The sequence below is a fragment of the Leptonychotes weddellii genome, chromosome 13, assembly GCF_054177405.1.
Source record: "Leptonychotes weddellii isolate Sample4059 chromosome 13, ASM5417740v2, whole genome shotgun sequence".
In the NCBI taxonomy this organism is placed as follows: domain Eukaryota; kingdom Metazoa; phylum Chordata; class Mammalia; order Carnivora; family Phocidae; genus Leptonychotes; species Leptonychotes weddellii.
The window spans coordinates 77,838,101-77,852,635 of NC_138381.1; the positions used below are offsets into that span (position 1 = coordinate 77,838,101).

Here is a 14,535-nt window from a genome sequence, read left to right on the forward strand (position 1 = left end):
GATGATGAGATGAGATCATGGTCATGAAATTGCTTTGACAAAGGACAAAACTTTGTTCAGTTTTGTGGAGCTGTCTGTAACCATTATAGCTGGCATATTGGTAGGAAATGATTTTTGCTTGCAGGTAACAGGAAACTTCACTACTGTGGCTTGATAAGCATTTACTCTTCTTATATATATTCCAGAAGTGGTTATCTTTGGGCGATGATAAAGCTGCTTAATGAAGTAAGGGCCAACAATCTCTGTGATTCTCTTGGCCTTCCCTCCATGGTCACAAGACGGCTGCTGCAACTCCAGCCATCACAGTGACATTTAAGGCAGGAGGAAGGTCTAGGGCCCGATCGCCTCCCCTCTTCCATTTCCCGTAGGCAAAGGCACTCCCAGACTATCTCCTGACCTCTTCCATTTTCATCTCACTAGACAGAAGTAGGTCTTCCAAAGGGTCTGGGGAAAGGAGTATTTAGCTTCCTCTTACACAGTGAGGAGGGAAGGGAGGACGAAGCTGGGAAAGGGTGTTGGTTAGATCGCTAACAGCGTTTGGAATCGCTAGCAAGTTCTGAATGGCACAAACAGAAATTGTTCTGTCACGGGGAAAACAACCACTGCAGGATTTTGATTTCCACCCTTGTGATTGCTGCTCCTATTTATCTGAGCCCTTTCCTGGGGCCTGGCTACATTTGAATAGCTAACATTTTCCTTTGGAGGTGGAATTATATTAAAAATCAGATGCTCGTCATTATGCAAATGGCTGTCTCGTTACAGCTTAGGATTTTCGTCTTTTTCTGAATTATTCCTTTTTCACTGCTTTTTCTGTCCTCCGCTCTTGGAAGAAATAAAAACAGCCACTGACTGATCAGAGGAAGTTTCCAATCATTCCGTCAGCGGATGTTTACGGAGAGTCTCCCATGTCCCGGGAGCTGTTTCAGGCTCTGGGAGACAGCAGTGAAAGGCACAGTGTCTGCCATACTGGAGCTTACGTTCCGGTGGGGGGAGAGAGGCTGCAAGTAAATGAATAGGTGAGATCATTTATGTGAGTGAACATGTGAAGGAGAGACTAAAACATGGTGGGTAAATAGACGTGCAGGTGGGGAGCGCTTCTTTAGGTGGGGTGGTGGTGGGGTGGTGAGGAGGTGATACTGCAGGAGAAACTGGAGAGATGAGGAGGAGCCATAGCACGTGCAAAGGCCCTGAGGTGGGGACAAGCCTGGTGTGTTTGGGGAAGAGGAGGGCGTGTGGGGACCACACCAGGAGAGAGGAAGAGAGCAGGAGGAGATGAGGGTGGAGAGGGCAGGCCAATCCCACAGGGCTTTGGAGCGGCCGTTGGGCTAAAACTTCTGGGAGAAGTGGGCCATCGAAACTTAGCCCGGGGTCCTGGTTCCAGGGCCCCGTCTTTCAGGGATGCCTGCCATCTGATATTATGTTGGTCGTTTGTTTACTTGCTCACTGTCTATTTCCCTAATTTGAATATAAGCCCCATTCGGGAGGAACCTTATCTGTCCTGCCCATGGCTAGGTCTCCAGCGCCTAACAGGGACCAGCACATAGTAGGTACTCGAAAATATTGAATGAGTGTCCCTTAGTTTTCTATTGCTGCATTATAAATCACCCCAAACTGAGCAGCTTCAAACAACGCCCACTTACTCGCTCACAGCTGTGCAGGTCAGGAGCCAGGCACAGTATGGCTGGGTTCTCCGCTCCAGGTCCTGCGGGCTGGGTTCTCATCTGGACCTTGGATCCTCTTCCAAGCTTGAGCGGTCATGGAGGAGTTCAGTTCAGTGGCGGCAGGACCGAGTGAGATTTGCGTTCCTGGCTGACTGGTACCCGGGGGCTGCTCTTCGCACCCACGGCCCTTCTCGGCGGCCCTGTCCAGGTTCATAGCCAGCTGTGGAGAATCTCTCTTGCTTCAACTAGCTGACTCTGGGAAGAGCCCTGTTCTTTCAAGGGGTCACTTATTATAATCTTCCTTTCTTAAAGTCAAGTGTACCATATAACATAACCTGCCCAGGAATAAAATCCACCATCTTCACAGTCCTGGGACTGTACAGGGTGGGACTCGTAGGCCATCTGAGAATTCTGCCTGCCAAGCGATGCGGGACTGAATTGGCTCTCACCTCCATCTCTCCTTCCTCCTCCCACAAAAGCCACTTCCCTGCCCCTACTGGCCCAGCACATCTGCTTGCTGGAAGCTGCAGGCTTTGCTTTCTGGTTGCTGGAAGCTGTTGTCTTCTGGCCATGGAGTTTGCAAAGTTCCCAGTCTGGGCTGTGGGCCTCCATTTATGCCTTTTTTGCCTTTGTACTATCCAACCCCAGGGCCTTTGCACTTCCTGTTCTTGCTGCATCACCTGTGTGGTTCATTTCCTCACCCTTTCAACTGTTTCCTCAAATGACACCTTTTCAGGGGAGCCTTTTCTGACTCTTTTTTCTTCCACTCTAAAAATACTTTCTTGTTGTGGGGGAGGGCACCTGGGTGGCTCAGTCGGTTAAGCATCTGCCTTTGGCTCAGGTTGTGATCCCAGGGTACTGGGATCAAGTCCCACATCGGGCTCCCTGCTCGGCGGGAAGCCTGTTTCTCCCTCTCCCTCTGTTGCTCCCCCTGCTTGTGTTCCCTCTCTTCCTGTCAAATAAATAAATAAAATCTTTAAAAAAAAATAAAAATACTTTCTTAGGGCACCTGGCTGGCTCAGTCAGTAGAGCATGCGACTCTTGATCTCAGGGTTGTGAGTTCGAGCCCCATGTTGAGGGTATAGTTTCCTTAAAAAAAATAATTAAAAAAACAAAAATAATAGATTTTAAGAAATAAAAATACTTTTGTTTTACTTTTCTCCTTCGCACTGATTTTCTTCTGACCTGCTGTATGTTTTGCCTGTTTCTTTGGTTTATGGTCTTCCCACACTAGAATATCAGCTTTCCATGAGCAGGGAATTTGGTGTGATTCTCTGTCACATCCCCAGCACCTAGAGATATTTATTGAGCCCCTGGCACATACTAGGGGCTCAGTAAACATCTGTGCGAAGAATGAATGAGGGTTAAGGAGGGCAGTTTTAACTTTTTAAAATCTGTTTTTTCCTTTTTTTTTTTGGAAAAACCTGAGCAGGCGCAAGTGTTCCTTCCCCAGGCAGCCTCGTTATATAATCAGGACCTTCGTTCTGGAAGGAGCCGTCAGCACTGTTTCAAGCAGTTATACTTGGTGTTTACAACCTCTCCTTTTAGCTGCATGCGCTCTCCGGAAGAGCCCTGGAAATCGGGCCTCACTTCCATGGTGGGAGAGGGCTCCTGGCACAGTGCAGGGAGGCCCAGGGGCCGGTGGGGCCCTTGTGGGTGGCCAAGCAGGTCAGGGTCAGCCCACGGCTGGTGTCATGCTCTGAGCATCCACGTCTCAGGGTGGAAGGCGAGCTTTGTTCTGTAAATCACAGAGATAGTTGAAGCAGAGGGTGGGAGCAGAAAGAGATGGATGAGGGTTCAAATCTGGGCTCTGCCACTTGCTAGCTGTGTGTCCTTGAGTGTCCCACTGTCCCAATGGCTCTTGGGCATTCAGGCAACGCAGCATCTCAGACAGTCCTCGTGTTTCTGAAACCCGCAGCAGACATCAGCAAGGCATCCCACCCAAACAGTGTCTTGGCGGGACCTCTCCCGCCCTGCTTGGGGACCAACCCCATGACAAGGGAAGGCCACTGGTCCCAGCCAGCCGCCCAGTCCTCAGATCCCAAGGAGTCACGTGTGCGAAGCCTCCTTCCACGGCCGGTTTCTTGGAGGTCTACAGGTCCAGCCTGGTTTGTTTTATTTATTCATTCTTATTATATACTCCCTGTTTTAGGCAATTAATGAAAGAGTCCCACTTCAGGTTAGCTCATTATACGTTATGAATTTGTAAATGTCAAGATGATCGCAATGAAATTTTCGGTGGCGTGGTTTCAAGGAGGCGAGACCCAGGGGGGCTTTAACGGCTGCATTTAATCAACTGAATGGCACCCCTGCCCCAGAGCAGGTGCTGGGGCTGCCTGGGGGCCGCCGCCAAGCTCAGCACTTTGGCATCGTTAACACACATGAACTTTCATGGCAGGGATCCGAGAGCTTTCGGCGGTCCCCACTTTCCCAGACAATCAGTTTCTGTCTGTGAGGCCCTCTGATCGTTCCTACCCGCTCGGGTTTTACCCCGCTCTGTCCCAGTCCAGCCCTGGTGGGAGAAGCTGAGCAGTTCTCAGCTAAGAATGGTATGGCCAAGAGGCAGGAGCCCATCCAACAGCAACGTCTCGGGGCGGACGTGACCGATACGGTGCTTTGTCCCTTTGGGAGGCAGCTCTGCGGCATCAGGAATGGCTTTCTGAGGAGGCAGAGGAAGAGCACTGTGGGGGCTCAGAGACGGCTCCTCTAGCTTCAAGCCCCAACTCTGCCACTTGTAGGCGACTTAAAGCAAATGGATTAAACCCCTGAGCCTCAGTTTCCTTATTTGTAAAATGGGGGTGAAAGCCCCCTTCTGAGTTTACTGGGATGGTTAAATGGCTCGTCACACCGCAAGGTCTTAATAAACAGTAAGAGAAAGATGCTCACGCTCAGTCAGTCGATCAGCTGTTAAGGGGCACCCGGAGCCGAGCACCCGAGCTACTGCTGAAGTGCCTTCTCCTCTAAGGCAGGAAAGCACGCTGGCAGCACCGAGACATGCGGAGAGTTCATCCAAGACGCTCTGGTTTGCGCTTCTCCCTGGGACTGCCACTTGTATGTTGAACTAAGCACTGCTACCTTATTTAGAGTTGTCGACGCTGAAAAGAGTTGGGGTACCCCAGCTCTAGGGTCCAAAGTGCAGGGCTCGCTCAATGCAAACCTGCTTAAGGAAATGTGACTGCAAGGCGCCTGGGTGGCTCAGTCAGTTAAGCGTCTGCCTTCGGCTCAGGTCATGATCCAGGGTCCTGGGATCGAGCCCCGCGTCGGGCTCCCTGCTCAGCAGGGAGCCTGCTTCTCCCTCTCCCACTGTCCTTCCCCCACCACGGCCCACCCCACGTGTGTGCACTCTCTCTCTCTCAAATAAATAAAATCTTAAAAAAAAAGGAAATGTGACTGCGTAGAAAAAAAATTTTTTTTTTAATATTCTTAAAGCCGTAAGCATCATCTCTATCTTCTGCCTGCTGAATGAAATATAAGGGCAAGGAGGGAGGTCCCTCAGCGATGCAGCAGAGTTCTTCCTGGGTCTGTTCTTTGCATTGAACCTGCTTGCGTGGACATCTGTCCGTGGACTCCCCACGTGCCCACCCTCTGGAACTGGACCCTGCTCTCAGGCTGTGTGGTTTGCGCAGGGCTGATGCCTCTCCCAGCTCCGGGGTTGGGCATGGGACTCCAGCCCGGCCAATTAGCATATCCCATCCCCTGGCACAGTGATTAGTTCAGGGATAGGCGCATGACCTCAGTGTAGCCAATGATACTTCTTTTCTGCCATTCTTCTGCTGACAGGGAATCCTGAGGACATTGGGTTCCTGGAACCAGCCAAGCCTGAAGCCATGCACACTTTGATTATGTGAACCAATCAATCCCTTCTGCTTTGGCTTTTATCATTATAAAATATAACACTGTTTTGAGCCCAGTGGTTCTAGACAAGAAGAAATCTCTTGGCCCTTTTTAGCTAAATGCTGTGATTTAACAAGCCCATCAAGTCCAACTTGGGTCCTCCAAGAGAAGAGTGTGGAGGACCACACCCACCGGGCACTGGTCTCATCTGTCCATCAACATTCCCATAATCTCACCCCATCCTGTCGTGTGTTGAATCATTTCCTGTCCCTCCTCTGGAACTCTGGGGCTTTGCAAATGTGGAGAAGCTAACGCACGTTAATCCTGGTGTGGTCCAAAATGCTCTCTAATTTCCCCGCAGGAAGCTCCTCTAAGCAGACTAAAGAATAAATATAATTTGTGAGAGAAATAAAAAATATTTAAACCTGTACACAGGCATGTGTGCTCCGAAGAAAGAGCTATGCAGACAGGGAAAAGCCCACCCACTTCCCGACAATGGCTCGATATCATCCCTCACCCCCATATTTTACCAGAGGATAGTGGATTGAACAATTATAATAAGTGATGATAAAATTGTAACTAGCGATGATTTCATTGAATTTCTAAATTTCATTGTAACCGTCTCCTTGATATTTACAAATTCATAATGTATAATGAACTAACCTAAATGGGAAATCTTTTATTAATTGGATAGACAGAGAGTGTATATTAAAAATGCAAACCAGCACCTCTATGCACTCATGGGAATTTGAATTGGTACAACTTTTCCTCCGAGAGGCACTTGGTGTGAAAATCCCGGAACTGTACCTGCTTTCACTTGACAGTCTGTTCTTTAGGGACATACCCTGAAGGACAGATCATGCCCATGTATGAAGGTGCAGCTGGAACTCACAACCCAGAGATCAAGACTTCACATGCTCTACAGACTGAGGCTGCCCGGTGCCCCATGGGAGCCCATTTTTAATAAATTATATATAGAGTATACCTAGAGGAAGGAATGGAAAAAACACGAATATATTAGAGGTGGTTATCTCTGAGGGGTGGGGCTTATGCCTTTTCAATACTTGTTTCTTTCGTGCCAGGAATGCATATTTTGAAAAAAAAAAAAACCCTCACAAAGTCAGTATACAGGAAATAACATTTTTTGTACTTTCTACCATTTTACTTGAGATCTTTTGTTGAGTGGTAAATACATATCACAGTCCACTGGGGTCTTTTCCTGTACATACATTTATCAGGCTGCTTTTGGCTACAGGTAGTGAATATCCAAGTAGCTTGTTTAATTCAGTTTATCATCTCAGCAAACAAAGTCTGGACTGGAGGCTGATACCGTGGCTCAAGGATGTTGTCAGGAGCTCTCTGTCTTTCCGTTCTGCCATCTGTAGTGGGCGGGGTACTGTGGTGCCTCAAGGTCAAAAGAGGCTGCCAAAGCCCTCCTATCACACCCTCACTCTATAAGACGGCAAGAGGGAAGGGGTGGAGGGTAAGAAGGGCCCTTTGCCTCTGTCACCTGATCCAGGAAGGCATCCTCCCACAACTACACTTTACATCTCATTGGTCAGCACTGGGTCACATGCCTCCTCTAGGTCCCTGGCAGGAGGGAATGTGATTGGCTGAGACCCCTAGGACTCCTCCCCCTGCCTTCAGGGCTCCGCCTATGCCACTCAAACCAATCGGGAGCCTATCCTATGGGGGAGGAGTTAAGGCTGCCTCCGAGTTTCTGGGGGTCTTAGGCTGTGCTGAGGCAATCGTAGGTGGGAGAGCCCCAACCCCTCCATCTTGGGGACTCACAGACCCCGGGGTCAGACTGCCTGGGTCACCTCTGATCCTGCAGCTCCTCGTGGGGTGACAGTGTGGCCACAGGCACATCGCTGAACCTTCCCCGCGGTCAGTTCCCTCAACCATACAATGAACAGATGGTTGTGAGGATCCAATGAATTAAAGTGTGTCAGCCCCAAACTACTGAAAGCAGGTGTTGTGACAAAAATTTGTACCCACCTGTTCATGGCAGCACTACTCACAACGGCCAAAAGGTGCCAACAATCCTAATGTCCAATAGCAGACGAGTGGATACACAAATGTGTCCCATCCGCGCGATGGAATATCCTTCAGTTGCAAAGAAGGAATGAGGTACTGATCCGTGCTTCAACAATTGTTGCACTTTGCAAACATTATGCTGAGGGCAGGAAGCCAGACACAGAAGACCCCATTTATATGAGATGGCCAGCAAAGGCAAATCCATAGAGGCCGAGAGTAGTTTGGTGGTTGTCAGAGGCTGAGGGGACGGGGGAATGGGAGCAGCTGGGCACAAGGTGTCTCTTTGGGGTGATGGAAAAGTTCTGGAATTGGATATGGGTGATGGGTGCACAGCATCATGAATGTACTCAATGCCACTGAATTGTACACTTTAAAGTGGTTAAAACGGTAATTTTGTGTTATGTGTAATGTACAAAAATAAAAAACCAAACCATGGAAAGCCCTTAGAGAGGTGCCTGCCTGGCATGTGTTAAATGCTATGTCATTACTCCTTACTAGTGTTTGTTCTGCCCCAGAGCGGTTAAAACTTGTTCCAAAATCCCCCGCAGGAGGCTTTGTCATCCCCGCCCCCACCCCCACGTTGGGGCCAATGCGGGCCTCCAGGGCTCATTCTACTGCTCCCAGGTCCTGCTGGGAAGCTGTGGGAGGCTGGGGGAGGGGAGGGGCACGAGGGTGGGGGTGGGGTTGGGGGCAGGTTAGGGTGCTTTCTGCTTAACCATAACTGGAAGCCGTTCTTCCCCGGGTCTCCCCACCCACTGGGACTCTACCTGAAAGTAGACTCAAGCCCCTTCTGTTCTCAGTTTTCACGGGCTTGCTGCCACCTTCCAAGGGCTCAGCTCTTAATCGAGTGTCCTTTTTCAGTCACTGATTTCACCACTGTTTCTTGGACCGTCCCCCTTAGCGCCCAGCACTGCTCCGGTTACTGGCTATTTGCTGAACAAGACAGGGGCTAATCTCCCCGTGGGGGAGACCGGCAGTGATGAAGTTTCTCTCCCTGTACGCGTGAGGCCAGGGAGTCATAACTGCTATGCAGAAAATAAAAGAGAGAAATGGGAGAGAGAGAGAGAGAGAGAGAGAGAGGGACACGTGGTACTTGCAGTCCGGGGTCCCCAGAAACGGGCCTTCCTTCCATCAATTGTCTGTATATCCAGGTGTCGCAGTTCTGTCGTCCTTGATTTCCTATCCAAGTGAGCTCAGCTGCTATTTTGAGAGGCTCTCCTCACCCACCATTCCCGGGGTGGTGGAAACGGGAGTCGACTCCGTTCGCTGGAAAGAATGCCCGCTACCATTTCAGCGAAACAGGCATATTTGCATCGGAAAAGGACAGTCCGTCTTGGCAAAGAACATCTTAACTGGCGGGTCACGATGGGGGTCGCCGCACGTGTGTTGGAAACGTTGGCGGTGCACAGGATACAGGGGTCTTCCAAAGCTGGGGCGGATTCGGCGGGGGTGGGGAAATCTCTCTGCCCGGTGCCCCCCTTACCCCCTGCCCTGTGCGCACGGTCTTCCTTCTGCGGCTCAGGCCAGCCCTGCAGTGCCAGCTATAGCCACGAGATGGCAGTGTCGCTCTACGCCTGTGGCCGGGCGGGCGCGTGGGCTGAGCAGAGCCTCGCTGGGGGTGGGGAAGGGCTCGAGAGGGGCCGCGCGGGGGCACCTGCCTGGCGGGTAGGGGGTGCGGCACCTGGGGGAGCAGAGGGCCTCTGCTTCATCTGCCTCACTTACCCCATCTGTACACGGGGAGAGTTTGGGCTGTGTAATTCTTATGATCCTGCCCCAGGCTATGAGGCCAGTAGGCTGGGGGTGAGATTCTGGGTTTGCTGGGTGGGGGGATGGGGTACGCTTGAGAGGAGGGCTCTGCCTAGCTTCGTGGGGTGTGTGTGTGTGGGGGGGGCGTCCTCCTAGGTCATAGCTGCCAGTCCCTCCCACCTTCTCTGACCCCTTGGGGATCCAGGAAGGCCTTTCTCCTGCTCAGAATAACGCTGGAAATACCCCCATTATCATCTAAACTCAGGGGCCTGGTTTAATACGCAGGAGTCCTCCCCCAACGGCAGGACCCGCGGGGGCAGGGCTGGAGTTCTCATCTCACATAATGAGCTGAGAGAGGTTCAGGGGCTTGTCCAGAGTCACACAGCGGCATGGAAAAGCCACCCTCAAAAACAGAGCCCTCTCCTCAGTTATCTTTAGCAGCTATCGATGGGGGCGGTGGGGGGAGAATTGTGCCCGTCTACCTTAGCTCCGCAACAGCAGTACTTAGAACAATATATGAACAGGGCTGGAGAGGCGTGGGGGGGGGGGGGGTTGGGGAGGAATCTATTTTATTTTTTTATATTTTTAAAATTATTTTTTCGAAGTTACTTATTTATTTTTTAAAGTAATCGCTACATCCAATGTGGGGCTCGAACTCAGACCCCCCAGATCTAGAGATGCGTGCTCTTTCCACGGAGCCAGCCAACAGACTCTGGAGGGGTCTGTTTTCCATGGCTGGTCTGGGAGGGCCTCTCAGAGGAGATGATGTTTGCGCTGAGTCCCGAAGCGAGAGGGAGGCAGCGGGGTGGGGGTGGGGGGGATGAGCCGGGAAGGGTGTGCCCAGAGGGGGAACACACAAGGGCAGAGTGCAGAGGTGGGAACCGTGAGCCTGAGGAACAGCTAGGACCAGGGTGGGGAGGTGGCGGGTATTTGAGTGCGCTGAGCCAGGGGGAGTGCTGAGGTAGGCAGATGCTGTGCCTATATCCCCAGCCCTGCCCTGGAGAAGAGAGGGGGCTCTGCAGTGTGTGTGTGTGTGTGTGTGTGTGTGGTCCCTTAGGAGGGTAGTCCCTTGGGGGAGGTTGTCTGCCATCACTCCTGACACTGTAAACCCTTGGCTCAGGGACTCACCAGAACTATTCACCCCTTCCCCATGCACCTCCGCCAGAAAATGCCTTGTTATCTTTCGTCACAGACCCCCAGCCCTCACTGACCTGCTGTCTGGTCAAACACGTGGGGCACATTGGCTGGAACCCCCCCAGGTCCTCCTGCTAGGAGCTCCCTGGAGATTAGCTGTGTATGCATTTCCAATTGTGAGACAGAGAATTCCTGGAGGGCAGGCACCTGCATTCCATTCATTTTTTTCTCCCCATCCCCCCCCCCCTTTACAGGCCCTGCACCGAGTAGGTGCTCAGTTCAGCAAACCCTTATGAATGCATGAGTGGGAAAGAGTGGGGAAAGCAGACAGGCTGGGAGAATCCCAGGAAATGCTGACAGCATCTGGGGGGGCATCCTCCTCCCAGCGAGGGGAACAGTCACAGAGAGCGGACAGATGGGTCCTTCACAAGGCCCCCCCCTCCCCACACTTAAGGAGACCACCCGTTGTCCAGCCTGATATTTGGTTCTGCAGGCATGGATCACAGGCCTTGCCAGAGAGCCCTAAGTGGGCTTGGCCAGTGCATGGGTTCTTTGAAAAGGAAGCCTATTAGTTGCGATGGGAAAATCCCTTTCTGTCTTGCAATTAACCTGGCCTAGAGACTCGCCACCTGCCCCAAGCTCTTTCTTCTTTTATCTAAGAAGAGCTGAGCGCTGCTTCTGCTAATGAGCTTGTCTGTTCTAATGAAGCAGGTGCCCTGTCCCCCGCCATCCCCCCCTCACCAGCTGGGAGGGGGGAGGATTGTTCTTCTGATGTGAGCTCTGGGCCCACAGAGGGAGAACAAATACATGATAATAATGACCATAATGATGAGAATGATAATGTCCACAGTGGATCCCTTTAAATGAGCTCTTACTTCATAGGTCAGGGGCTTTATATGCCTTATGTGGGACACCAGGTGGACGCTGCAATGGCTTCCATTTCTCAGATGGGGAAACTGAGGCTGGGGAGCATATATGACTTGGCCCAGGTGGCATAACTAAAGAGTGGCAGGGCCAGGTTCTCAGCCAAGACTTTGAGATTCTGCCTCCCTCCACGCTGCCTTATTGACGTTTCCAAAGAGTTTGCCCCACTTTTTAATGGAAAACCTAGACACTGGAGCCCGTGGCCGGTACATGGGAGCTGGGACAGAGCAAGGACACTCACCTCCGGGTCCCACCTCCCACCCACCCCTCCTCCAGTTGCGGGGGGCAAGTTTCAAGGCATCTGAGGACTGCTGCAGGAGCCCCCACGTGCGCCCAGCATGATTCATTCATTGCGCTGCGCCCCCGTTGCTCCGCCCGGGTTGGGGTGAGGGGAGGCGGGGGAGGGGGTGGATAATAGGGGCTGTGACCCCCCAGTGAGGGCCTGTCCCCAGGCTGGAAGAATCCCACCATCCAGTCCCGGTCCCGGCCTCCACTACACCCTGGAGCGGTCGCCCTGGGAGCTCGTCCCTCGTCTCGCGCCCCCTCCGCCTCCAGGGCGTCCTCTTGCTCGGGCAAACAAGGGCCCCCGAGGGTCTCGGCCTCACACCTGGAGAGACACCCCAAGACGCCTTCGATTTCTTTCAGGACCCCTGACCGCGCCCAGCCAGCGCACCCGTCCTGGTCCCGGTGCTTGGTGGAAACTCCTCAGGTAGCCCCCGACTCCCCGAGGCCACCCCTGCCCTCCCCTCCCCCACAGGCACCCCCAAGCCGTGCCAAATTTATCCCAGGACCTCTCGTCTGCGCTCAGCCTTGCAATCCCTGTCCCCTGCGGACACCCGCCCCCCCTCCCCAGACGTCGCTGCCCCATTCCAAGGACCTTCCCCTATCTCCCCGACCCTGCGACCTTGGGAACTCCCGCCACTTGGCCCGGATACACCCCGATCTGTGTGCTTTTGGCCGGCGGGTGCCCCCTCCGGCGGCCCTGTCCGCGCCCACGCCCCAGACCACCCCCGCGGGTCTCCCCAGGCCTGTGCGGCCCGGCGCCCTCCCCCAGGGACGCCGGGGAGTGGCACGTCCCGCCGCCTATGGCTGGGCGGCCGCCCTGGGCCCCGTCTCCGCGGCGGGCCCGCCCCCTCCCGGCCCCGCCCTCCCGCCGCCGCCCCGCCCTCCTCGCGGCGCTCGCCGCTCGCTCACTCTCTCGCGGGCCGAGGGGCGGCCGGCAGCTGGCGCGGGCAGAGGCGGCGGCGGCGGCGCCACGGCGATGGGACGGGCGCTGGGGCGCAGGAGCCGCGGCGGCGGCGGCGGCGGCGGCGGGGCCCGCGCAACTCGGGCCAAGTGCGGGGCCGCCGGCCCGGGCGCGGGGCGCTGAGCCCCCGCGGCCCCCAGCTCCCCGGCCGCGCACGGCCGAGCCCCGGAGCGCGCGCAGGGGCGAGCGGAGGAAGCGCCGCCAGCGTCTGGGGAAGAGCGGCGCCCTGGGGGCGAGCCATGCCCGGCGCCCGAGCGTAGCCACCCGGGGCTGTCCCCGGGAGCCGCGGGCCGGGCCGGGCGCGCGACAGGAGCAGCCCCGCGCCGCGCCCACCGCGCGCCGAGGACCATGCCGCCCCCGGGCCGGGCGCCGCCGCTCGGGCTCCTGCTGGCGCTGACTGCGCTCCGGTGCCCAGGTAACGCGTCCCCGGACCCCATCCCCGGCCCCGGCCGCCGCGCACAAAGTTGGCTCCAGCGCGGCCGGCCACCTCCTTCGCAAGTCCCCGGCAGCTCGCATCTCCCGGACCCAGACAGATCTGGGGAGACCCCGGGAAGCCAGGGGTCCCCGGCACGTACCTCTGCCCGGCGCGAGAGCCCGCCGGCCTTCCTCCCCAGACCCCAGCTCCCCTGCGGATCCCTTCAGGGCGCGCGGGGGCAACAGACCGGAGGCGCTCAGCCTCTCGGGGTGGGAGGGGGCGCGCCTCCAGGCATCTAGCCCCCTCCCCGCCCCGCCTGGTCCTGGTTCCCGCGGGGTTTTGCTGTGACGGGGCGTCGGTGGACCCCTTCTCCCGGTTTCCTGATGCCCGCGGATGACGCACGGCCGTGCGTTCCCAGGACACCTGCGGGGCCCCAGCCTTGAGGTCGTCTCGGTCGGCGCAGTCTGTCTGGCTTGTCCGCAGCCTCTCCCCGCGCCTCGCCGCACCCTCCTGCTTTTACACCCCCCCCCCGCCTCCCCGAACACGTCCCCTCCCCAAGTGGCCTCCCCTTAGCCAAGGCGCAGCCTGCTGCTCGCTTTCTGGAGACGCGTGCTGCCCCAGCGCCTTGACCCCAAGGCGGCCAGGCAGCCCCGTGCGCGCAGGGCCGCCTGGAACGTGGTGATGCCCAGAGCCATTGCCTGGGTACCATGGAGCCGGGCTTCCTGTTGGCACCGACGCGGCTGTCGCCAAAACCTAGTGAGTGGGAAAGGCAAAATAGTCCTGTATTTTCTCTCCCTGCTGGAGTTTGAAAAGCTTCTACCACCTTGGCGTGGCTACATGTTGGTTCTAGAGGAAGCCTATCTTAAAATGCCAATCCCTCTCCTCCCCTCCCCCCACCCCACACAGTGGAGACGATCCTAAAGGCTCAGATGAACCCGGAACAGTCACGAGCAACATCCGTGTGCATTTGGAGAGCTCAGTTCTCCACAAACATTTTAAAATCAGGACCCATGATGTGGGAGCAGATAGCTTTCGCTTTAGAAAAATTCTCATTTCCTTAACAAACAAACGGCACAGATACCCAGGCTGCCGTAGAAAAATACAACTTTAACTTTTCAGCTGTAACTGCTTTAGGGAGGTTGCATTTAGGAACGAGCCTTGTATGCCAACTTAATGTGTGATGTATTTGCATGGAAAAAGTAAATATTGTCTTACTTTGAGATGCCCTTAAGTGACCCAAAATATTTCACAAAACCTTCCACTCGGAGAGAACCTTCTGTCAGAGATATCCATTGGCGTTCAGCTTTGGCTTAATGTGTGGATGAATCTTCAGTTTGCTTGGCTCCTAAGCAGTATCTGTTCTGCTCTCAGCTTTCTTCTGTGGTGCATAAGGAGGGTCAAGGCTGTTTCTTCCTAGCTGAAGCCCTGGGACCTGTTCCCAAAAGTGCAGTCCCTTGGACTTGAAAATTGCAGTTTTGTCTCTATTTTGTTTCTCCACGGGGGTCAGCCTTTGCCTGGATGTGCTCAGGCGAATATTG

General features: G+C 54.5%; 1 protein-coding gene across 2 annotated transcripts in view; it reads left to right on the top strand.

Annotated features, from left to right (window-relative positions):
- Positions 1 to 12,920: 12,920 nt before the first annotated feature.
- Positions 12,921 to 14,535, top strand: part of TMEM132B (transmembrane protein 132B) — a 270,431-nt gene continuing 268,816 nt past the window's right edge. The window contains exon 1 of one of the 2 annotated variants that reach the window (XM_081802414.1): positions 12,921 to 12,997. In XM_081802414.1, the coding sequence (XP_081658540.1) occupies positions 12,931 to 12,997 (67 nt within the window). In that variant the 5' untranslated portion in view covers positions 12,921 to 12,930. Of the gene's footprint in view, positions 12,998 to 13,531; positions 13,754 to 14,535 lie in introns of those variants that run through there. The other variant, XM_081802415.1, reaches the window with a different exon arrangement.